This window comes from Varanus komodoensis, unplaced genomic scaffold (genome assembly GCF_004798865.1).
Source record: "Varanus komodoensis strain SLA01 unplaced genomic scaffold, ASM479886v1 scaffold29_1, whole genome shotgun sequence".
Classification (NCBI taxonomy): Eukaryota; Metazoa; Chordata; class Lepidosauria; order Squamata; family Varanidae; genus Varanus; species Varanus komodoensis.
The window spans coordinates 4,947,454-4,973,110 of NW_025335759.1; the positions used below are offsets into that span (position 1 = coordinate 4,947,454).

General features: G+C 46.9%; 2 protein-coding genes across 3 annotated transcripts; both read left to right on the plus strand.

Annotated features, from left to right (window-relative positions):
• Positions 1-87: 87 nt before the first annotated feature.
• On the plus strand, positions 88-9,190 carry TMEM222 (transmembrane protein 222). 2 transcript variants are annotated; one of them, XM_044435113.1, is made up of 6 exons: positions 88-262; positions 1,367-1,451; positions 2,406-2,437; positions 3,163-3,259; positions 5,054-5,184; positions 6,022-9,190. In XM_044435113.1, exons 1-6 carry the CDS (start codon positions 102-104, stop codon positions 6,107-6,109), a joined length of 594 nt encoding a protein of 197 aa, XP_044291048.1. In that variant the 5' UTR covers positions 88-101; the 3' UTR covers positions 6,110-9,190. The 2 variants fall into 2 exon arrangements, with proteins under 2 accessions (XP_044291048.1, XP_044291047.1); XM_044435112.1 differs by having other exon boundaries at positions 6,027-9,190.
• A 10,221-nt stretch (positions 9,191-19,411) lies between these two features.
• On the plus strand, positions 19,412-23,392 carry LOC123025911 (trophoblast glycoprotein-like). Its single transcript, XM_044435054.1, has 2 exons — positions 19,412-19,689; positions 22,327-23,392. The coding sequence occupies exons 1-2, from the start codon at positions 19,412-19,414 to the stop codon at positions 23,156-23,158; spliced, it is 1,110 nt and encodes a 369-aa protein (XP_044290989.1). The 3' UTR covers positions 23,159-23,392.
• Positions 23,393-25,657: the final 2,265 nt, after the last annotated feature.

Consider the following 25,657-nt stretch of genomic DNA (forward strand, 5'->3'; position numbering starts at 1 on the left):
GCCTCCTTGTTTGGCTCGCTGCCCTCGTTGCTCCGGAAGTGGGTCGCCTGTATCCAGGAAGTGACGTCGCCTCGAGACCTCCCCTTCCCTTCCTCCCGGTGATGGAGGAAGAGGAGGCCGAGGTGGGGAAGATGAAGCAGTTCCACGGCGGGATCGCGGTGGGGGTTGGCGGCGGGGCCGGCGGGGCCGGCGGGGCCGGGCTGGATCCTGAGCGCGGCCGCTTCCCTTACTGCGTCGTGTGGACGCCCATCCCCGTGCTCACGTGAGTGCTTCGCCCTGTGCCTGGGACGGACGGGGGGGGAGGGAGACCGTCCTGCCGGGCAGCCCCTCAGGTGGCTGCCTTCGGAGCGCTCCCTGCGCAGGTAATGCGCTTGTCGTGTCAGTTTCGTCGGGGCAGAGACCGGAGCGAGTGCATGGAATGAAAGTTAGAAGGCGGGCAGAGCAGGATGCACGTTCTTCCTCAGCCCGGGAGCGCATGAAGCGCCCCCTTTCCTTCCTCCCCCCCACTCCGCCGCGCACATTTAGCTCGACCTGTACAGCTGTGCGGGGTTGCCACCGGCATGAACGGGGGGGGTAGAGACTGTGCGTACTAGCCCCTCCCGCCCTTGTTCCTGCTAGATGTGTTGGACAGCAGCTCCCATCATCCCCAGCCAAGCACCGCCTGTGCTGGCTGGGAATGATGAGAGAGACAATGCAACACATTCAGAAGGCACCCCATGGGGAAGTCTGGTGTATATGCTCCTCGAATCCTCTTTCTCAGACTAGTCTACCTTACAGGAATGTTAGGGAGATGGAGGCTGTGCAAGTGTAGAAGGGCTGTGGCTGAGTTTAGGCGACACAGTTACCCATATTCAAGCGTTGTTTATGGGTTGAGTGTAATGGAGGCAGGTGCCTTCAGTGTCAGTGGGCAGTGTATGCATTCAAGGGTTTGAGTGTGAACTCTTAAGGAGCTGTCCGTGCCCTAAAATAGGTTCTGCACAAGTGTTGAAGGAAAAAAGCTTCCATCTCTCTTGCAATTTATGAAGGTTTTTCTTCATTTGGCTGCCTGGAAGGGATTCTTGCTTGCTACAAATGGCTGGAAAACTTAAGCATATGCTATTCTAATAGATTGTAACCATGGTATGTGAATCAGAAGGAGACCACATGAAAAAGTAAAACTCTGTGAACATTTCTGCCATGTGTGATTTGTGCTTGGGAGAGCCCTGCTGATGTGTATGGGCACTCTCTCTTCCTGTCACTTACCAATTATTGTTCCGTTAAGCCCAGTCTGGCTCTGGGCTGGCCATTCTCTACAGCCTTCAGGAAACAACTTTTGTAGTCAGCGAGACAAACACAGGGCCCTTGAATGCTCTTTTTTTTTCTGCAGTTGGCTGTTCCCCATTATTGGTCACATGGGTATTTGTACCTCGACTGGAGTCATCCGGGACTTTGCAGGGCCTTACTATGTCTCTGTAAGTAGAAGCTTGTTCCTGTAGGATGCACCATGGATGGGGAATGTCCAGTCTGGATGTGGCCTGCAAGAACTCTCTGACCAGCTCATTAACTGATTGTCCCCTAGAGCAATTAGGCTTGGGGAAAAAAGCCTCCTACTGGAACCAGTGGGTGGCTCATTTATTTATTGTTGCATTGCATTGGTGGACAGAAACATCTTGGTGTATGAAAGTTTAGGACAGTGAAGTTTGCGAGTGGTTCTGGCCCTGTCCACTGTTAGCAAACAGCCTCTCAAAAAACTACCCATGAGGGAGAAAGCAGCCCATGGGGAGAAACATGTTTTCCTTGCCCTGCTGTACAAGCCTTGTTGGCAGTTATACTTTTTAACAGGGGTTGTCTTGGGATTGAACAAGGTTCTGCAGTAACTCCTACTGGGATTGAACAAGGGCTGGAGGTTCTGCAGTAACTCACTTCCATGTGGGCTAAAGTACAGAATGGCTCTTTAACCTTCTTCACAACATGAATTGCTTTTGAAAATCCATTCTCTTAATCTGTACCTGAGCTTCTCCATCCCTTTGCTCTTCAGTGTTCAAAAAAATATTTCCTGCAGATGCTTTGATACCAGCAGCAGAATGTCCTAAAAAAGTGCACCAAAGCTCTTACCAAACCTTCTCCATCCTAGAACCTCTAGGTAGCTTGGACTGAAACTGCCATCATAATCCACATGGTAGCGGGTTCATGTGAATGGTATTTTCAATACATTTACAGGGCATCAGGTGAGGGAAAGGTGAAGATGAACCCATGGTGAAATTCTCAGCCCACTGGAGAGGAGGCAGCATGAAGCTGGGCTGCTTCCTCTGCTTAAGACCTTTGAACTCCAAGTATTGTGATGGATGGTATAAATAGCTTTGTTTTCTGATGCTCATTAACTGAAATATGCTTTATATTTCCACTTCTATGCCCATGCCCTCTAGGAAGACAACATGGCTTTTGGGAAGCCTGTGAAGTAAGTATTACTATGTGTGTGCTATGCTGTAATTTATTAAACTGCCTAAATATTCAGGTTACAGCAGACAGGTAGGGCCTGCACTTCCTAACTGGGAGCATAACATAAAACCTCTTAAGCAGTGAATATAGAACTTTTTGTACTTCCATTCTCCTACTTTGAGAATGAAATGAAGATACTTCCATTTTATGATGGAAGTGCAAACACTGAATTTAGTGCTGCTCTTTGAATTCTAGATTTCAAATTCATACTGCAGCCTCCCAGGCACCTTTGAACTGAGTTGGACATGCATAGAAGCTAATGTGGGCTTTGGTATCCCAAGAACCTTGGCTTCTGTCCATCCAGATTTTGAGATCTTCTGGCTGTGCAGACATCCTTGGGAGGAAAGTATTGAGAAAGGTTGGGTAAGTGGGAAGCAAGAAGTTCTTCCATTCCAAAAGGACTGGGAACTTGCACACATGTGTGGATTCTGAGGATGTGGAGTCACTCCATCACATTTTCTTCTCTCTCGTGATAGAACAGTGAAGTCATAACACAAACATGCATATGCAAATTTTATCAGAACCATGTTTAAGGATATGCTGTTTGAAAATCCTAACAATCAAAGAGCTTATTAGAAAGGAAGATATTCCATCGGGGAGGAAGGTGTGGAAAGAATAGACTGTACAGCATCAATACATGAACTGACGTCTTCAATTCTCTCTTTTCTCTTTGCCCCCACTCAGATACTGGAAGCTGGATCCCAGCAAAGTGTATTCTTGTGGCCCTAATGCTTGGGATACTGCAGTGCATGATGCCTCTGAGGAATACAAGCACCGTATGGTGAGGTGACTTCAGCACTCAGCTTGGAGTGCTCCCATACATGCAGAATTGGGAAAAATTAAAGTCCTTCTCTGAAAGGGTGATCTTGCCTTTGGCCAACAGAGTTTAACTGTGCTACTGAAGGTCATCACAATAGAGATTTAGATCTGCCCTTTAATTGTTAGATCCCTACATTGCAATCTTTGTAAAAAAAAAACAAAAAAAGGCAATCCATTGCATTCGGATACCCCTTTTATTTTACTTTTCCTTGTAGGATTCTTGTGGTTTTTTTTTAAGCAACTACCTGAAGCAGAAATTACTTTGTATGGCAATTAAGTGATGGTAAAAGTTTAATCTGATATAAATAATGCACAAAATCCCTGCCAAGGAGACAGAAAAGATTGAAAAATGAGCATAAGCCCCTGAACTCAGAGGATGACACTCACCTAATGCAGAGCAGGAGGAACGATGGAAGCCATCTTCACCTCCAGGCTTTTCCCGCTCTGTGTTTTTGCTGGATGTCTGTTTTTGGCCATCCAACTACAGCATCCCATAGGAGAAGCTGGAGGCATCCACATATCCTGGCCTTTTCAGTTTCCTCCTCTCGTTTCCTTCATTTGTTGCCATTGCACCCTGTACATGCCTCAGAGCTGAATGGTTAATGCTAGAGCTTATTTTCAAATGCTAATGTTATATTAAGTTGTAGCTGATCTCTTGCAAGTTTGTGTTTTATTATCTTGTTAAAGAAAGGAAGTCAAGGAAGGAGTTTAATTTGGATCAGGCAAGCTCAGTTCTAACACTTTCTAGTCAAGAGTCTTTAGCAAATATGAATTATGAATATTTCCATAGTATCTCCCATAGTATCCCCATGAACATACCAAATAAGGAGTCTGTTCATGAGAACAAATGATGTATTAATAGCATTAGGAGATCATGTAGAATAGCCTTCCCCAGGTGCTCTCCAGATATTTTAAACTATAAGTCTTAGGTGGCTGGGGATGCTGGAAATTGTAGACCACACATTTGGAGGGCACTACACTGGGGAAGTCTGGATAGAAAGATTCTTCCAGAAGTGCTGTACCTCTGTTACTTAAAGTATTAGAATCAGAGAATCGCAAAGTTGTTTACAGGAATGCATTTTTAAACGTTTGATCCAATTTGATTTACCACCTGTATCTCAGGACTCCCTGAATTTTTTTTAACCTCTCAATTCCTTGCTAGTTATAACTGATGAGACATTCTTGTCTATACCCGTGAAACAATTGTCACAGTAGTTTCATATACAATAATGTGGGAACAGAATGCTGGACTAAGTAAGCCTTTGGTTGGATCCAAAAGATGAACACAGGTTAATTTGGTTGATCACATCCTTGCTGTCAGAAGCGGCACATACACTATCACCTTTTCACACATAGGGGTTGTTCAGGCAGGGAATTGTCCTTGCATTATAACATGACACAGTCCCAGAGAGACTGTACATTATTTCTGTTAATGTATAAACTAGTCTCTGCTTATTTTCCTTCCCCAACCTTGCAGCAATGGACAGAGTCAAACTTGGTAAAGGATGGAGGGAACCTTACTTAGAGGAGAAGTTGAGTGTGTTTCTTTCTTTTCCATTTTTCTGTTAAGAACATAACCCAAAGTGTTTTGCATTTGACCAAGTGAAATACATCTTCACCTAGACATAATGGTTTCAAATTAAAGAGCGGGTCAGTCAGCCTTGATCTGGTACACCAACACTGCATGTTAAGAAGGCAGTAGAAGAACTTGAGGCATGAGATACAGCTGTCCTCAATTGTACGTCTTCTATCCCAGCACAACCTCTGCTGTGACAACTGCCACTCCCACGTAGCACTGGCCTTAAACCTCATGAGATACGACAACAGCACGTCCTGGAATATGGTCAAACTTTGCTTCCTTTCTTTGATATATGGCAAATATGTAAGGTGAGTAAAGCATTTGGGTTCTGTAAATGCCACTGTATGGGAGGAGAGGAGGACGAGACTTTGATCAAGGGTTGGGTTCTCCACTAAGCTTCTCCAGAATGTTATGCTCAAGTGCTTGCATCCCAGTGCATGTGAATTTCAAAACTGTTTGTCCTTTAAAAAAGAAAAAAAGTTGAGCCACTTGGGGAGCTGAAACATCTTCCCTGTATTTTGCCTGTCATGCAGTGTGGTCACAGAAGACATAGAAACTTGTGATGTGGTAGAAAGGTCACTCCTTCCCAAAAATGGGTTTTAGGGAGTCACATCTCTGCTTCTTTTCCACTTGTGGCTGGCTGATTTAAATGTTGCCTTTTGATAAATTATCCCTCAGAATTGTACTGCTAAACACACTGAACAAAACAACTCCCTCCCAAAAGTTTAGTTTAGCAGGGGTGGTGCAAAGGGGAGGAGGGAAGTGCAAGAGAAGCACATTCAGGTACATTAAGTGTACAGAGTGACTAGCTGGAGTTGTCCTCTCTGCTCGTATTGTGTGCAGAGCAGTGTCTGTGTGCAGCGTATGAGGGACAGGGACCCGTCCTGACAAGCCTACAGTCTTAAACACAATCAGGGCAGAGGAAGGAAGTGGATAAATGGGGAAGCAAATATGCAGTTGTTTCAGTTAGACGTGCTCAGGTTTGGTTGCTGGCTTTGTGCTGGGAAACACAGTTCCTCTCCTCTTTCCTTTACGAACTTCCCAAGGACCCTTTCCTGTTTCTGATCCTTCATGGTCTCATCATCTGTGCTTCATATGCTTGTACAGCCTCTTCTTTCTTAACTCTTTTTTCTTCTTCCTTGTAGCATAGGGGGCTTTGTGAAGACCTGGCTCCCCTTCATCCTCTTTTTGGGGATTATCCTGATAGTCAACTTGACTCTTCATTTGTCATGATGGATGACACCAGTGTCCCTGTTCCCCTTTTGAAGTCAGATGTTGAAAACGGTGGCTTTTCAACTCAATAAATCCCGGAGCAGCGTACCCTGGAAGCCCTTGGAAAAGACATTCGTTTGTGCTTTGTAACAACTCTTCCTTTACTCTTTCATCATTCTTGCCTTTGAACGTTCAGGGATTGGGGTGGGCAGGGGGAAAGCCCTGCACCTTGGCTCTCACCAAAGTTCCCTTGTGACTGAAGGTTCCTGTGTGAAAATAAGCACGGGCTTGGGTTTGCAAGCTGGCTCCGGGGCTTGTTGCAGAGTTCCCTGGTCTCTCATGAAGTGATCCCGGAACGTCCTTAATGGAAGTGGTGGTCAAGAGTGTCTCTGCATGGTGAGTGGGGGTGGAGAGGGTGTTCTGTTTGCTTGCACTTTGACTGGTAAATTGCTGCATTCTTGGCTGTACTCCTTTCCTACAGCTGGGTGCCTCGATATTGGCAACTTCACAACAGAAGGATGGCCACACTGCCCATGCACATTTGGAATGCTGTGCCTAAGATGTTAGCTTCACTGTCTGCTTTTGCAGATAGTCGTTTGGCACAGAGTGGGGCTTGCATCCTCTTGTTTGTTGCACAAAAGGTGCATGTTCTCATTCCTCTTTTTTTAATGTGATGTACTAGGAAACATTCTATTAAAAGCAGCTAGTTTTTCTCAATCTCCCACCAGCTCAAGCTGTCACTTGCACAGTTGTCAAAGGTGGCCTTGTGTGGTCCCTGCAAAGTTTTCTTTGAGAGATCTGTTAAGATAGTCTAGTTCTCTCGATTGAACCACAGTCTCCAAAGTTCTCTCTGTGTGTCTTTGTGTCAAAGAGGTACAGTCTGACAGTTAAATGATTTGGTTTTTATATAGATATGTGCTATACTGTGCCTTGGAAAAGACCGGAAGCATAAACCACATGAGGTAAATGCTTGGTTTTTCCCACCAAGTGTATTCAAGTTAGAAGCCCTGCTAGTACCGAGTCTCTGCTTGGAGGAAGAGAATAATTCATTCTAGGCCCATGTTCCCCAAACTGCTTCTAGGAAGCTTAGGAACAGTTGGGAATCCTGTGTGTTTACCACTTGCTGTCCATTTCTGGCTTCCAAACAGACCATTTTGGCCCATGGCCTTAACCATGTTCCAGTAAAAGAGGCAACCTCTTTTGCCTCCTCCTCTTTAACTGAAGGGAGCATTAAAGGTTGCTCTGCTCTTGTTCCTCCCCTTGCCCCTTCCCTGTGCTAATCGCCATCCACCCCCGTCCTCTTCACCACACCTCCTGGCATGCCAGTTGCTTTGTGCTGTGCTAAGGAGAGGCATTGTCTCATGCCCTACACCTGTGGTTGAGCAGATCCTCTCAGTGTCTTTGTTGCATTCAACCATTTTGAGCATGAACAAATGGCAGCTTTTGAGAGCCAATCAATAAACTTGAGGCTGGTTAGAGATCAGAGGTCTTACATCAAAGTGAATGCATGTGGCGTTTCCATCAAGCTATCCCTGAGCTGTTTCACGTACTCCCCAGCAGGGATTCTAGTTCTTATGGAAATAATAGACCAAGTCTATTGAATTGAGAAACTACACACACAATCCTTTTTGCTTTCATTTTTCCTCCCCCTTTCAGTGACTTGCCAAAAAGAGCTCCAGGAAGCCCAAATGATTCCCAGACCTCACACTCAAAGCCAACTTCCTTTCTACAGTAGCATCACTCTTAACTTGTCTTTTGAGTTAATTAAAAAGTGTTTTGCTGACATAATGAAACGATACCAGCATTGCCAAAATAGAAGGCTGGCAGTGGTAACAGAAAGAGCAGAGTTAGAAATAATATTCCTTCCCCCCCCCCCCACTCTGGCAACCTTTCGTTTTTCCATAATAGGTGTTCCAAGGTCTGTATTCTAGAACAAGCTGTTTGGTGATAAATTGACAAACCCGAAGAAGAAATTGAGGGGCAAAACAAAGACAGTTTAATGCAGCTGTGGGTCAAATGTGCTTTCCTGTTGATGGACCAAGGCTGCAGTGGCCAGGAAGGCTTAGCTTGTCTTGATCTCACTGGATTTTGAGTTGTCCTTAAGGGACGGCCATGATCGGCACAATGAGATGATGGAAAGCAGTTGTCCTATTTCGATCTCTGTAGCCCTCCTCGTCCCCTGATTAAAGGCCTTCTGCAGTAATTGCTTCAGTGGGTGTTGGTCATGGACTCGACACGGCACCCATGGCTGTCGTCGTGTCTGTAATGGTGGTGCTACTGAAAGAAGCTTCTGAAAAGGTATTGGCAAAACCATGTGAAAATGTGGGTGAAGCGGGACACACAGTGGAAGAATTGTACTCATGACATCTTCACTCTCAGCCCAAATAGTACAGCCAAGGGAAGGGCCCTCCTCTCCCAGCGCCTGCCGAATTAAGTGCCTGCCTTCAAACCATTGTGTTGCAGTTTACGGACGGTTTTTTGGACTGTCTTGTGAGTTAAAAACTCCTCTGTGGAAAGCATTCCTATGCAGGGATTTTAGAATAAGTGAGTCAGTCCTGACTTGCAGAGCAATGGGTTTGTTGGTGTCTGTACATGCATGTGCACACAGCCCTCGGCTGCAGATTCATGTCAAAAATGTACGGGGTGTGAAGCCACAGCAAGAAACTTGCACATCGTCTCGCCATATGCAATAATCTGCTTATTCGCACTGGTTTTCATACTCATGTCGGCATAGGAATGTCCTTCCTGTAAGCATTGTTGTGAGGTGCAATTTACTTCTCCAAGGTTTTATTCTTGACCTGTTACCTCCCACTTTGAGACACCCTGGCTGTGTATATATACATATATATAGGGGGGCACCTCTTTTCCATTCCCCTTTTGTTCAGACTGCTATTTCCCTAGCAGGGCTTCAGTGATCCCCCGCTTGGGGTTCCCCTGTCTCCCCCCACTTCTTTTCCCTTCACCGGTGATTTAGGCAGGTGGGCCTCTGTCCTTCAACTGGATTCGCCGGGGGTGCTGGGTTCCTTTGTACATACTGAACTCTGCTGCTGTGATTTCATAATCCTGATGATGGTGAGAAATAAATGCTTTTCTGTGAATGTCTCCAAGCAGCAGTGGCTTTATTGTTCTGGCCGTCTCCTTCCTTCTCTCCCACCCTCAAGCTGTTGGGTTCTGTATTTAAAACGAGTAAGAGATAGAAGGTTTCTTGACCGTGATTGAGTACCAAGGTGGGCAGACTTGATTCTTATACAATAAGTTTTGTTTTTCACTGAGGAACAAGGAACCTCTGAGTACATGATCGGCCTGGTTTGTGTCTCCAAAGCAAACATAAGCGTCCCCCCCCCCATTGTTACACTTTTAGAAACTGAAAATGTTTTTGTTAAGCTGAGTTTGTTGTACTTCAGACCTATCATGCGAAGGCAAGACTCATTGAGGGAGACAGTAATTTGATAGAAAGTCAAGGCAGGAGAAGAAAGACAAGACTAACTGTGAAATGGGTTAATTTCATAAACAAGCCACAGCTCAGGTCTACAAGAGCTGAGCAGGTTTGTCAAGGGCAGGCCGTACTGAAAGGGATTCATTCAAGGGTCAATTTGACAGAATGCAGCAAGTTACTCTATATATTCTGTTTTGCCTTCTGCCCACGCTTGACCAAATACACACATGGTTCCACCAGAGAAGAACTGGATATTATTTTTCACAAAGGTCAATATTATTGTAAGCCGCCCCGAGGCTTCGGCGAATGGGGCGGCATAAAAATGTTTTAATAAATAAAATAAAATAAAAATAAAAATTTTAGCATGGGTGTACTTAAAACCCATTACTTTTTCAAGTAGCCTGCTTCATTTTATTAGAAAGTGTTGCAGGGGAGTAGGGGAGACCCATGGAAAATTGATCCACGCTCATTGCTATCCAGTCGTTAAGTCCAAAATGTACTTTCTATTCTTGGGTATGGGAGAGTAAAGCAGTGTGGAACGGCTTCATTTTGTCCTTCAATCTGCAGGGGCCGCTTCCTTAAACAGTACAGTAGACTCTCGCCTATCTGGCTTGTGACTATCTGGCCTCCATACTATCCAGCCTAGTTAAAAAATAACTATCAATGAACAGTAAAATAAGCTTAAATAATTTTTGTAAGAATTAAGCCTACATTTTACGTTAATGTTTTGTTTATTTTAAAAGTGTATGTATTCATACTGTACAGTGTACATGATTTTTTTATTTTATTTATTAAAACATTTTTATGCCGCCCCATTCGCCGAAGCCTCGGGGCGGCTTACAACAAAAAATTAAAATAACATTTTAAAATATATACAGTAAAATACAAATATATAATATAAAACATACAATATAAAACATGATTTTTAATGTTTTGTATATTGTATGTATAGGTATAAAATATGATTGTATAAAACATACAATATAAAACAATATAAATACATGATTTTATGTTTCCTGCAATTAAGTTAGACATTATAAAATTTATCTTAATATGTGTACAATATTTTTATCCTTGGAATTCCTTTTTCTTTAATAAATTTTTAAAACGTACAGTACAGTACATAAACATTTATAAAGTACTGACCTGTACTAAGAGGTCAGAAAATATGAATAGGAGTGGGTTTAGTTATAAAAAGGGTGTTTTGAATGGTATGGGTGGAAGTGAGCATTTAAAAAACTCCGGCCTATCCGGCTTTTTTGTTATCCAGCCCTTCCGCCACATTAGGCCGGATAGTTGGGAGTCTCCTGTACAATCCTGCATCTTTCTGCTTAGGTATAAGTCCTATTAAATGGCCAGTGGGATTGTTGACTGCTTAATGGGACCCAAGTGTCCTCCTCAGAGTTAAGTCATTCGTGTGCTTTTGAAAGAAATCATGGTGAATAGAAGTACTATCCTAGCAATGGGGTGGGGGGGGGGGGGGGGGGGAGGAAAGCTGCAACCCAGAAGTTCCTTTCTTTCCTGGCATCTTTTTTCTTGGTAAGAAAAAAACGGATGGAAGAAGTAGTGAGAAAACGCAAGGTGGCTACAAATCAAAGATGGCTCTATCTGGACCTTCTGCAGAGTTCTGTGAATGGGGTGGAGTGATTGCCTGATAAGCTTTGTCTAGAAGCACCCCAACCTTTTGTTTTAGACCATTTTGTTCTATGAAAGCAGAGTAGCTGTTGCATTCTGTAACACAGCTCCCACTGTGTGAGAACAGCGTCTTTTTTTTTTTTTTTTCAAGACTCTGCTTTGGCTTAGAACGGCTTTCCAAAGAATCGGTTTTTATATAGTAAGAGCAAACTCATCCAAGCATGTGTGTGTTGTGGCACCAAAACAGTTCCATCCACACACGACGGGAGTCCCGCCAGATTGCGGCAACTACCGCATTTGCAAATTACAAAGAGGTGGGGGAGCCCGAAGGAGTGAAAGGACCCTCCAGATCAGCTCAGTGAGGGCAGGCATGCTCCGGCCTCAGCACGCTGAGTGCCTGTAGGGTGAGCTGATAGAAAACCAGCTGAAAGGGGGGGTTGGAATGGAGTCTCCCAAAAAGGGCAGGTCTGGCTGGGACAGGAGCAACACAAGCTGACGTTGTTGCAGGCCCCCCACATTTACAGTGATGTGTATTATTTCCGTATTGTGAACATGCAAGCCAGCCCTGCTCTCCTTTGGGCCCTTGTATTCATTCTGCAGGGAGGGGCCTAATGGCGTCTGTTCTCAAGGGAGCACTGAGAGGAAGAGAGTGGGCATTGATCCATGCCCAAAGATCACCGTTGTCATTTAATTGTGGCAAGCAAATAGAGCAAGCCAGCCTCCAGGAACGCATGGGTGCCCCTTGCCACAGCGCGGCCTAAGCCAAGTGTCGCGACAATCACGGCATTACTGAGTCCGATCTGGTTTGAAATGTCATACCCGTGACTGCTGAACGAGGAACCCAGGGAGCGTGGCCTGTGGGCTGATGTGGATGAGCAGCACCACCACATGCCTCCGTTACACAGAATCGGGGATGGTGGGAAACCAAGCGAGTCAAGCAGAGTGGCTTGATCTGCAGGCGCTTGGAGCCTTGAGGAATTAAGTCGCTTCTGAGTGCAGTACCAGCTGGAGAACAAGGCAAGAGGTATGGATGGGGCTTCAGAATGGAAAACCCGGATGGCTGGCACACGAATTGGCCATAGCACTGCATTGCATCGTGCAAGGCAATGGAAACCCACCATTATGCTCTCAGGTATTTTCTAGGTATGGCAGGACACACAACTGAAGATGGTCCAGCCTCCAGAAGAAGAGGAACAAGGAGGAGTACCCAGTTACTGCCTTCTCTTAAGTTGCCCAGCCTTAAAGACCACATTACCTCTTTCCCAACTTCTGCTACATCTGTGGCCCATTCCAAACCCTTGCAGAATGGAACGTGTAGTAGAAGGCAGCAGCTGAATTCTGGAATCGACCTTTTCTTGCAGCTGTGGGAGCTCCTACTTTTATTTTAATTGTTTGTATAAGCATCGTAGTGGTAGACTGTGGCTGCCCCCGCTCAACCCATGGCCCACTTGGAGTTTGGGAAGCTGCTGTGGGTGCCACTACAATGGCTAACGACACAGTGGCTGCTACATGGATCCAGCTAGTCAAAAGAGGTGGGTGAGAAGACTTGAGAGGCTCCAGGCTGGGAGGGAGGGAGAAATAGCGGAGCAAAGGAGTTGTGGAGAGAAGAAGTGAGGCTAGAAGACGGGATGATAAAGAGCTGGGTGGGAGAAAAAAAGCAAGGCGTGACGCTAGGGAAAGGAGGAACCTAGGGAGGAGGAAGGAAGAGGAATAGAAAAGCCATGCTCAATAGCCAAACCAGCGTATTTTCATATGTAGGCATCTTGCCATGGGTACATGCAAATCTACATACTATGGGGAAAAGCCACCATGGGTGCCACATTACGGATGCCTTTGCAAGTGCCATCCCATGGTACCCACAGGTCCTTGTGTTAGGGGCCCCTGCTTTATACTACTAGTGCAGAAGTGAGGAGAATAACAAGCAACCAGGAAGGACCCAGTTCTCACGAGGGTACTTCCCCTTGCCACGTAGAAAGGGCAAATTCAGTCGTAAGGACACCACCTCAGAAGATTCGAGTCTGAGAAGAGAAGTGGGTTCTTTGCACTGTCAGTCACTCCTGCATCGCCAGCTGCAAACCAGCTGTGACTCCACTGCCTTTTCTTCCCCTCCTTGCACTGACTGGTTTATATGTCAGGGGTCCCAGGTCAAGGAGAGCTCACAATGGCACAATAGCTTGGCTAATCTTAGCTGGCGGGCTCCATCCTTGAGACCCTGCGGCTTCTTTTATTAAAAATTCCTCACTGGACCTGCTGCCTCCTCCTGCTCCCCCTCCCCACCCTGGCTCCGAGGCTCAAATGTATTTGTGACTGCCGTTTCTACCTCCCCCTTTGCAGCCTTGATTTATTGCAAATGCTCGGTCGGTCTGTCTGGGTGCTGACTGGGGGAGGCACCAATGACCTCCAGACTGGATTACAACTCCCATCATCCCCAGACAAATGGATGGAGGTGTGGGTCTTGTATTCCAAGTCATTTGGAGGACACCAGCTTGCCTACCTCAGTGTTAGACTCCTGCACACTTTCTCCCTCGTTTCCCCAAATGTTAGACCAATTTGCTCTAGCCCTCAGAACCATTCTGGCTGCCCTTTGCTGCACCTTCTCCAGCCCTCTAATATCAGGTGCCTGCCCTGGACTCTCCATCGCAGGCAGCTGTTCTGCAAGCAGCATTTTCGTTTATCTCAGCGCTGCCAGCAGTGTGGGAAGCCGGCTAGCTTGCAGGCTTCAGGATGGGCCACAGAGCACTAAGAATGGGAGAATCTGTGATCCTCGAAATTGCCAGCATTCTCCAAGTTCCACCCTGGAACTCAGACATCCTCACTCCTCTTTTCAACTGCAGTCTGTTTTGTTGTCTTGTTTGCAGTTCAGATAAGACAAGTGCACACGTCGATACTCATTTTTTAAAATGTGCACCCAAATGCATACTTCTACTCCCTCTATAGATTAAAGTGTGAAAATGCATGTTTTAGAGGGAAACGGTAAGAAGCTGTGTTGAAGATTCAGCTGCTCTTCTGGTTAAGGGGAAGACATCAGGAGTTGTCTAGGTATACAGTGTGCCTGAAGATTAATCCCAAATGGTTGCAAATATTGCCAAGAGAAGGGAAATCGATTTCCCTAAATTATGCTCCCTAATATAACAGTGCTGGGCAAAAGAGAGCATTAATTTTCATGTATGTATACAAGGGCAGATTTAGACACAATAACTAAAGTTTTAAAATCAGTATTTCTCACCATGGAGAAAACTGATTCAGTGACTTGTGTGCCTTCTCATTCAGGGACTAACTCTGAATCAGCATTTTCCATACTTGTGCATCACCTGTTCTTTATGGTTCATTATCTTTAAATAGGATAGGAGACTCCTTCAGACAGAAGATGCATCCAAACGGCTTGCTGTCTTCTGCCAGCAAGAAGCAAGAAGCTGGCAGAAGGACAGTTCTGGGTGAAACAGGACACTTACAACAGTGCTGCAGTGCTTCCCTGGAATCTATATGTCTCAAGAAAAACGGGGGACCATACTTCTGGGTAGATAAACCTAATTAGGCTGTTGGGCTTTATAGGCAGCATGTGTATTTCCAAAAATTTTCTCTTTCTTCCTCAGATATTGGATCACATTCCTTGCTTTGCTCCTGCCCCGGAGGGGGTGGCTGGGGAGGTGAAGACCAGAAGGGGACCCCTTGATCGCCAATGCAGAATTGCCATTCTTGGTTTCTTTTCTTTTGTGTTTTTTTAAAGTATTTATCTCTTTGGGGGCTGAGAAAGGAAGGGAAAAGAAACAACCCACCCAGCAGGAAGGCTTGTGAAAGTGAGGGATGGTTGTGCTGGAAGAAGGCCGGCATGTCCCAGCAGGGGTCAGCTGCCAGCATCCTTTGAAGTGGGCTGGGGGTGGGTCACAGCTGGATGGAAGGAGCTTCTCATCCTGTTATCAGGCTACAGCGTCAAAGGTCTTCCTGGTGCAATGATATCAAGTTGCACTTAAGCTGTGTGCATTTGGAATGTTGGGAAGGCAGAAACAGCCTGAGAGGTTGCTTTTCCTCCCCTGTCCCAAAAGGAGCCCGAATCCTTCGGCTAGCAGCTTCCTTTGACCTTTTTCATAGCAAACTTCATCAGAGGATCTTGTTTATGTATGTATTTGACTTCTACCCTGCCTTTCTAGCAAACATGGCAGTCAAGGCAGCTTACAATCCCTGACAAAACTAGATAAAAATAATTATGAAGCAGTGTAACAACATAACAATAAAAGAGTAAAATGGCTTCCCAGCTCAGCAAACCAGCTTATTCAAGGCTCACTCAAATAAAGCAGTCTTCGCATGCTGTCAGGAGGGCAACATAAAGGGAACAAAGCTAGTCTCCTTCAGCAGGGAGTTTTGCAGCCAAGAATCAGACAATTAGAAGTTTTCTACCGAATGGACCTCTGACGGTGGCAGTCTCCAAAGAGCTTTTCCAGACGCTTTTAAGAAACAGTGTTCTGGTTCCAATCTATGCAGGACTTTATGGATCATAATCCTTCTGATAGCCAGCACAACACTTGTAACAAGGGAGTTTCATGTCAGCCAGCCCCAGTCCTGCCCATAGCATTCGGGGCCACCTGAATACGAGCGTGTATGTGTGGGAGAACTGAACACACGCGACAGCCACACACTCTTCACAAAGAACTGGAAGCAACGCAGGTATGTGTGGATGGCTTTCTTCCCAGCATCTCCTTTTGTATGGGTCACACGAGCGCTGCTGGATCAGAGCAAAGGCCTATCTAGTCCAGCTTTCCGATCCCACAGTCGACCAGATGCCTCTGCTGGGAAGCCTCAAGCAGGACACGAGAGCAAAGCCACCTTTGCCACTGCAGAAAGTCCTGGCGTTCCAGCCCTGCAAGCCCTGGCTTGGCCACAGCCCTGAATGTTGCCATTTGGCACTAAGCATGGCATGAAGAATTGCCTTTCCGTTCGCACGTGTGTGCCGCACACTTACAGTGTAGCATCAATAGAACGTCTTGCATTTTCTTTGCTTCCAGGATCGCATACCTGAACAGCCCCACCTTAGCTTGTGAGATCACCACAGCAACTGTGGACTGTGAAGGTAACAAGGTAGGCACTGCCTGTTTTGAAAAACACAAATTTTGCCCTCCTTCATCATACGATGCTTTCTAGACGCTATAACCTGAGTCGCACATGTAACCTACAATGGACAAAGGGACTTACCTGTAGCACTCCTACCATGCGCTTGCCATGATTACCTTATCTGCCATGGCATCATCCCACCCATGCAATGTTGTCCTGGCAAGAAATCTCGACTGGAGACGAATTTGCCTGTTTTCACATCTTAGCTAAATTGTACAGAGAGTCTTGCTTGCTTCGTCAAGCTCTGTTTTCCCTCCTGCTATCATTTATCTAGCAAAAGCTGGATTGCATTATCACAGACTCTCCGCCTCCCCTCATAGGTTGGAGAGCCTCAGGAAGGGATTTACTCAGACCCCCCCACACACACACACACACAGACCATCACAGCGACCAGCTGCCCTGATTCCAGCCAAGATGACCCTTTGTGTTGATTGATAATCTGATTAGGAAGTGCTCCCCACACACACCCAACAAGCCCGCTGTTTAAAAGCTAACTAAAAACACTTTCCTATTGGAAAAATGTCATCCATCTCGTTGCCACCAAACTGCCTCCCCTGCTCCTTGTTTTGTTGGGGCAGCAGATTGCAAAAAATGGCCCACGGCGCTCCCAGCCCCACTGTGCATGGCGCCGCCACTTGTAAGGGGAGATCAAAGGGAAGACGGGCATCCGGGGACAGCTGGGGCGGATACACCTCTTTGGGCATTTTCATGAACATACCCATAACGAAGGGGATTGGAGAGCTCACGGGGAGCAGCAGCAGCAAAGAAGGCAGCTTAAGTCTGTCTTCCAGTGAAGAGTGGCTGAGGGCACATGCTAAACCTGAGCAAACCCCTGTAAAAGAACTGGAAGGGCTCAAAAGGTACACAATTTGTATCTTAGACTGTGCATTTTTGGGCTGGTACCACCTGTGCAAGAAGGAGGGATCAGCCAGCTCAGGGCAAGCCCAAGGTTTGCAGAGATACTCAATTTTTAGCAGAGGGAGAAACCTCAGAACAATCCAGTGAGGACAGAATGCACCCAGTGGCCACAGAATATTATCTAGGGGAAAGAATAGAAACCCGGTAGGCAGGTGAATGGAAAAGAGTTTCTGGAACAAAATCATCCAACATTGCAATATTTTGTGACAGATGATACTTGTAAACATTATGCTGGTTTTATACTATGGGTTCAATCATTAGGCACCATCCTCAGGAATCCTGGGCATTGTCATTTGGGAAAGAGTACTGCAAATTCTCTGGCATGGATCCTTTCATAGAACCACACTACCCAACAGTCCCTGGAGAAAGAGGTGGCCCACCAGTGCCTGCCATTCTCTAAGCACAGCGAGCAACTACTTCTCACATGCATCTGAGTGTAAATTGCAACTTATTTATGACAAGTAGTTGCAAAATTATATGGCTAAACTGCTGTTGGTCATTAACAAAGGCAAAATAGCTAATAATAACAACTTTCATCCTTGAATGGAGGGATCCAATTAAAATAATTGTTTATCATCACAGAACTCAGTATGCATACTAATAGAAATACCAAATCATCACTAGCAAAGGTGTAGGTAGCCTTCCTTCCTTCCATAATAAGAGCTGCTAAGAGCTTGATGGTGCTTGGAGTATTTGGAAGGGAACTGGCTGCACTGAATGTAATCTAGCAAGAAGCACATCCGGCATCACTCCCATCCAGTTCTGTGGTGATGAGTTTGCTAGGCACTGGATCAGCACATGTGCAGTGTCTCAAAAAGAACTGGCTGCACAGAACAGCACCCAGCACAGCTGTCTCCAACCTGGCGCCCTCCACTTGCTTTGGATTACAACTCACACTATCCCCAGCTAGGATGTTCCTTGCTGGCCGGGGATGATAGGAGTTATAGCCCAAAAAACCACCTGGAGTGTTCCAATTAGGCAAGGCTGATCTAAGAATTCATCCTGGCCCTAAGAAGAAAACTGCTGCAGAGTTGTGGCAAAACCTGCAAGGAGCCCCCAGTACGCACCTGCAAAAAATGGAAGTATCTCTTACGTTTTTTAAATATATGTACCAGGTTTTGCATGAGATGCACCAACTCCTAGCAATTATTTGTAGGCTTCTAGATCAAATAATCAAGTATGTATCCATTTGAAGTTGAGTCCCTTTCCTGCAGCCTGAGGGCGTCAAGGGCTGGTCAGAGGGCGCTGTTCCTGCCTGCACCCGCCAAGGGGCCCGCAGCCCGTGCAAGACGCTCCTCAGCTCTTCTGGGTTCAGCCTGGCCCTCCTTCTGGCTTCGCTGCTGCTGGCATAGGTCGGTATGCAGGGCCTCTATGCAGAGCCGCGGGGCGGGCGTCGGGCGGCGTCGGGAGCAGGCGGCGCATCAGAGCCCGGGCAGCGGCGGCAGGAGAGCCCGGGCAGCGTGGCTCGCCGGCTCCGCCCCCTCGAGGCACTTTCCCATTTATTCCATCCTCTTGGGCGCCCGGCGGCAGAACCGCTCCGGAAAGCGGCGGGGAAAGAAGGCGGCGCGGAGCAGGCGGCGCATCAGATTTTATGTTTTAATTTCTGATTTAATACTGGGCGGCGGGAGGTGCCGTGTTTGGAGAAGCAGACAAGCTCACAGAAGTGCTCAGCTGGCGAAGCGGGGCGAGAAGGTGCCACTTTGGGGGAGACGGAGGGTAGTTCTTGCTTTCTTGACGGGGGGGAGGGGCAGGCAGCCCGTCCGATCGGCTGTTTGGCTGGGCTTCTTGAAGTGGAGGCGGGACGGGGACGGGAAACGGGTGCCGGGAAGTTTAGCCTGCAGAGACCCTTGGGATGCGGTCTGGGGCGTGCGGGGAGAGGGCTTTGCTGCGGGGTGGAGACCGCCTTCTGGCTGAGCGATCGGGTAGACTGCGCCGGAGCAGAATGAGACTCTCGAAGTAGCAAAGTGGGCCAGGGCGGTACCTTTACAAAAGTGCTACTCAGTATTAAAAACGAGAACTACTTCTCTTTAAGTTGAAAGACTGGAGGTAGCGGACCTGCGGGGGAGGGGGGGGGGCTTCCACGGTATGATTTTAACCCGGCCTGCTCACTTTTCTGCTGGATTTCTGCTTGCAGGGAGTGCTTTAAAATACCTCTCAGGAGCTGTGGATTCTGATGCACCCTTGTCTGTCTTCAGCCAGGACCCTTTGCCATTGGAGGCGTGTTGGAAATGACCCCCCGGGACCCCCCCAGTGCCATTCTGGGCTGCTGGGGGCTCCTCTTCCTGTTTCTGGCTCCCCTTCCATGTCACCTGTGCCCCATCCCCTGTGAGTGCTCAGAGCCCGCCCGCACCGTCAAGTGTGTCCAGAAGGAGCTGACGGCCATCCCAGCTGGCATTCCGGGGTACACCCGCACCCTCTACCTAACTGGGAACAAGATCACCTGTGTTGGCAGCCGGGACCTCCGGGGACTGCCCAACCTGGTCACTCTTTCCCTGGCCCACAACAGGTAAAGTGTGCCGGAAAGGGGGGCGGGCAGTGCTTACACTACAAAGGAACTGGGTGAGGGGTGGGATCTGGCCCTCTTAGCTCATGTTTTCGAAGGCTTATGTGCTGGGAACATGAAACTAAGAGAATGTGGGAATCAGGTTGATAGAACTTTTCCCCTCACTGGAGAACTGCAAGGGATGAGGAAGAGGCAGGAGGGTGACTTATGGCCCGCCAGAGTTTGGCCTGTAACTCCCATGATTCCTCAGCACTGGCTATGCTGGGTAGACCTGATGGGAATTGTAGGCCAAAGCATCTAGCGGACCACTCATTCTCCACCCTTGATTTTAAATGTGTATTTCTGTCTTAAAGGCTTAACACAAAGGTGGGCATTGTAAATGAATGCCATTGTATTTAAAACCCCATGCCTTTTTCCAGACTAAAAGCCTGAAAAAATTTGGTGATGGAACAACTTCCAAATTTAATGCTGGAGAAAAAGCTTCCAAATTGCACCTACATTTAGGTTTTCTACAGTGTTTAAATTTAAAGTGTGGCAGTTGTACTGAGTAATAAAATGGTTACAATAAAACTTTAAAATGTGCTAATCCACATAAATAAATATTTATAATTTCCACCACCAAATCCACTCCTTATCCTTTCCTAATACTTTGGTTTGAGAGCAATAATATAGCAAGGATATCTGCTTGAACAAAACACTGCGCATATTCCAAACTGGAGGACCTCATGCAACAGCTTTCAGACATGCGTCTCTATACTGCAGCTGAGGGTGCTGTAATCTTGCAATGCTCCCCTGTATTTTTTTATCCTCCCTGCAAGTACAGAGGTGGCATATCAAGTAATGCATCCTGCTGCCATGCTAGTTTTCTACTTGCAGCATTTGTGTAAATGAGAGATCATGGAAAAGAATCCAATAAGTGTCACTTGGATCTAAAGGCTGAGATACTCCACTCAGCTACCTTTGGTTTCCTGCGCACAGCAGGGCTTCAGGCAGTGTGCTTGGCTTGGGGGCCAATGCCTGGGCACCGAACACGTTTGGAGCATCTGTCATTTCACCTCCACTGGCCCTGACGAGCTGTCCAGGCACTGGGCTTCTCTCCCAACTGCCAGAGTTGTCCTGGGACTTGTGGTCTCTAGGTTTGGCCATCTGTTTTCAGAGTTCCACATTTCCAAGTTGTTCTTTGAAGCCATAGGATCTAGAAATTTATCCTAACGTGTGCTCTCACTCCAAATACATAACTGCTGAAAATTCACTGCCCCAGGGATCTGCTCAGTTCCCTGCTTGCGGATGATGCCAGACCTTTCTGCATTGCGCTGGCTGTCCACCGAGGTCGCCCCCCCCCCACTGGTCTGTGCTGCGTGTGTGTGGCGTCCCACCTTTGGTCTGGATGTGCAGGCATTACCATAGTAACCAGCTTGCTGGCACTAGCAGTCGCAGCCCCGCACTGCTGCTCTGCTGCTCGCTTTAATTTCCAAAAGATAACGGGGTGGCGGACGGCCATCCAGCACTGGATCCAAGGTGGGGCCTCTGATGGTCTCCCAGCTGTCTGGTGGGCTACCAGAGGTGACAGAAGGGCTCGCAAAAGCTCAGGTGTGCAGGGCTTGCTTCACCTGGCAAACGGAAGCCATGGAGCCGAGCCTTTCTGTGGGATGCCTGACTCTTTGGTAGGTCTGAAAACTGTGAGCTGCTGCTGCTGCTGCTGCAGTGGAAAAGAGAGCAGCTGATGGAAACTGAACTCGCAGATCAGACACTTTTTATTCAGTTAAACTGCAATAATTTTACCTTTAAAGAACAACCACCAAAGCTTCTTTTTGGGCGTGTGTATAGAGACGATAAAATGAGGGTAGGTAACCTGGTGCCACCTACCTGTTCGGGACTGGAACAAACCATGCCCATTGGTCCTGCTGGGTGGCACCAATGGGAACTGTACTCCAGAGCCCCTGGGAATTCCGGGCTCTCTACCACTACAATACAAATAGGCTTTAAAAAAAATCCTGAACTGAGCATTTTAAAAAGCAGGCTTGTTGCCAGACCCTGAAAAAGTTTGGAACCCAGGCCCTAGGACCACAAGTCTCCCTAAAACTCTCACATGCTGTTTTATATCGATACATGAAAATGTAGAAATAATAATAAAGGTTTATTTAAGTTTTATAGGTGGCAAAGCCAGCTAAATAATTTCTTACCAAAATGAAATAAAAAATAAAATCAATCTCTCAGTTACAATCATCCCAAACCAATGGAATAAGTTTTTTCTAAGCATAAGTGCCAGGCAGGGTAAGATAGTTGTGGGAGAGGTGTTAACTCTTCCCTCCCCAGCTGATTCCTCTAAAAAATGGCCTCCTTTGTGGCAGCTGAGCTAACAAAAAGATACCCTTTCACTGGCAATCCACCACACTCAAGGCTCTGGGGAATAGATCCAGGACACTCCGAAATATATTTGGTGCTGGAGCTGCACAGGTCTAGGCTTAGCATTGCCCCCATCCGTCCACTGGGCCACTAAAACTAGCATCCAAATAAAAGGAATCTGCACCTTGCTATTGAAAGAACCTCACGGTATAGCTCACCTTTTAATGGCTTCTTAGGTGTGTGTCAAGATGTGTGTGTGTCATGATTAAGATCGTGTCCCTTTCTTCTCTTCAGGATTCACACGGTGGAGTCACAGGCCTTTTCTGCTCTCCCAAGGCTCCGTTCCTTGGACTTGAGCTATAATCACCTGGCCACCCTCCATCTCGATGCATTCAGTGCTAGAAACAACTCCATCCAGGAGCTAAACCTTAGCTACTCACTGTATAACTCCTCTGCCATTCAAGCTGTGGCAGCTGCCCTAGTCCAAGGTGGCTTCCAGAATCTCTACTGGCTGGAACTTGCCAGCAATAAGATTGTCTACTTGCCCAAGGGCATGTTTGCCGGTCTCTCCAAATTGGATCACTTGGACTTGAGGAATAACTCCTTGGTGGACATCAAGAACTCCACCTTTGCTGGCCTGGACCTGAGACACCTTGATCTGACCATGAATGCCTTCAAGACCTTGAAGAGGGGGGCATTGTCTGCCCTTGAGCAACAGCCTCATCTCTTCCTCTTCCTGAAGAACAACCCTTTCATTTGCAATTGTGACATCGAAGACCTGGTGAGCTGGCTGAACCGAAGCCAGCAGGTAGCAGACATGGAACACCTGGCCTGCGCCTTCCCTCAGGAGCTGAAGAACACCTCCCTGGTGGAACTGGTGGGAGCAGATCTGGAATGCCGAGTGGCCCAGCCTGGAGAAAATGCGCTGCAGACATCCTATGTTGTCTTGGGTATAGTCCTGGGCATCATTGGAGTCGTCTTCCTCTTTGTGCTTTGCTTAAACCGTAAGGGCATCAAGGCACGCATGAACAATGTGAGGGATACCTGTCAGAACCTGATGGCGGAGTACCGCTATGAAATTGACTCTGATCACCACATCACACACGTCCCAGGCCTGGACATATGATGCAGTTAATCAAGATCTGGTTTTTGCGACTGCACCTGTCAGAGACTCAGCAGCAGCATTTTTATCCCCGTGGGAAGAATTCTGCCTCTTGGGAGCAGCTACTTTTCCATCAAAACCCAAGCCTTTTAAAGAGAATGGACCTGTGGCTTGAAGGATGAGCATGGCCTTCAGGGGTCTCCTTTCTTATTCATTCTCAGTGTTCTGCAGGAGCAGGAAACTGGCTAGGAAAATATATATCACAAACATCTTGGTACCAGCTCTGCCAACAGTCATAACAGGATGCGCCATCTTCCACAAGGAGAAGGGGTCCTAACGCACATTTTTCTGCAATGGTGACCATTTCAGAGCAGTGCTGCAGTGCAGGGGCAGGCAGAAACTAGATTTCCAGATAGTTTTGGATTTCAGCTCCCAGCATTTCCGACCACTGACATGTTGGCTAAGGCTTCTGGGAGCTGAAGTTCAGAACAACCGGAGGGCCACCTTCTGCCGGCATCTGGTATGACAGGAGTTATAACCCTTTTGCTGTTAACTTTCCCCCCACCCAGGATTTTCCTGGTGCCTCTGAGCTTTGCAGACCAGGGGTCTTGGGGAAGCTAAAATTTTTCTCAGCCAGAATATGTCGCTCCTTGTTGTCATGCAAAGTAATTTGAGGCTGGCTTGCTCCGGAATGGCCCATCAAGACCCAGTAGCTTTACAAAGGGGCTGCTCTGGGTGGAAATGAAAACTCCTAGATCATTGCTGTGGCCTGGATTTTGGAACTCTTGCTCAGGGGAAGGTTGTAGCTCAGGGCATCCTGCTGCATCATCTAACTTCTGTGTCTTTGGGTTCAGCATATTTCTGCTGATCGGATCAGGTGCCTCTGTTCTGAGATGTATGCAATTGTATTTAGGTCAGTGTTGCCAGTGTGGTACAGTGGGACTGGGACTCAGGAGATCCAAGTTTGAGTCCCCACTCAGTCATGACGCTCACTGTGTGACTTGAGCCAGTCATAAACTCTCAGCCCAACCTACCTTGCAGGGTTGTTGTTGTGAGGATAAAATTGAGAGGAGGAAGAGAATGATGTAAGCTTCCTTGAGTTGCTTGAAAGGAAAACAGGTGGAATATAATATAGAGAATGAACAAATCAAATGAAGTTGTGCTTGAGAAAATGTGATTTATTTTTTTTAGAGGGAGAAGAAAATCTTGTATTCTTTCTCCCATTCTGAAATGCTTCTTTGTGTATAACAAAGTTAGTTAAGATGAACCTACAGCTTTTTCAGGGGAAAAGCCTTTATGTCAATCAAGCAAAATTTGGTAAAACATTTTAGTGTATGTAGATACCGATTACTACCATTTCCTTGTTTTCCTGCAAAAAGCAAGGGAAAATAAACAACCCTTCTGCCTGATTCTGATCTTTCTCTATAATATGAATGACCAAAATCTTAAACCTGCTTGACTGCTGCCGCTCTGGTGAGAAATTTCTGGAGAAGATGCATGCACCTGTTAGATGGCAGCATCCCGTTATTTTCCCCGAGGTGCCACGGGTCCCTGCATGCCCTCCCTGGTGCACCATGGAAAATGAGGTGTCCCGTGCTTGCTGCAAGAAGCTTTCTTAGATCTTAGTCAGAGCAAACTCCATGTTCATTGTAGCCGCGTGTTGTCTGCTCGGACTGGCAACAGCTTTTCCGGTATTGTCACAGAACATTTTTTATCCACCGGTGGATTGAACGTGGACGCCTCGCACTGGCACATGGTGTCCTTGCTAATGAGATCGTGTCAGGGGAATAGGCACCATGGGGCTGAACCCAAGCGCAACGCTAAAGCCCATGTTTCGCATGCAGCAGCTCCTCACAGCTCCAGAAAGACACCTGTCTGAATGTCTGGCGTACCCCTGCCACTGGGCAGTGTAAATCACTCTTTTTCAGCATGGTGGACTACATGCCCCATCATCTGCCTTAAATTTTCCTCCAGGTGAGATTCTTCATGCACATGTGTGTGCGTGTGCGCACACATCACAGTCAGACATAATCTCTGAGCTTCTGTTTTCAGTCATTTCTGCATTGATCCAGGTTTTCATGCAGCACTGAGAAATTAGTTTCTTGGGCTACTGCTCTCTGGAATCCTGATATTGTCTGAGTTGTAGAAGACATGGAGCCAGGAAAGGTGGGGGGGGGTCCTATCTTAAGTGCTGGCATGAATTCTTGTAGGAGGGCCTTCCAGTTGTTTGGACTTGTAGCTCCCTGGATCCCTCCTCTCTGGCTATGCTGGCTAGGGTGGGTGGGAATTGCAAGCCACAACAAGTGGCTCGCCATTGCAGAATTACTGGGAAAAGTTGGGCATGTAGGAATACTCACAGAAATAGTTTGAGAACCAACTGTTCTGTCCTTAGCACTATTCCACTTATAGCTTTGAGAACATTTTGGGAGCCTTTCTGGGGCACCACTGATGCTCTTACAGAGGTGATGGTTTATTTTGGTCCCATAGCTAGGCAATATTAATAGACATGACAGAATTTTAGCA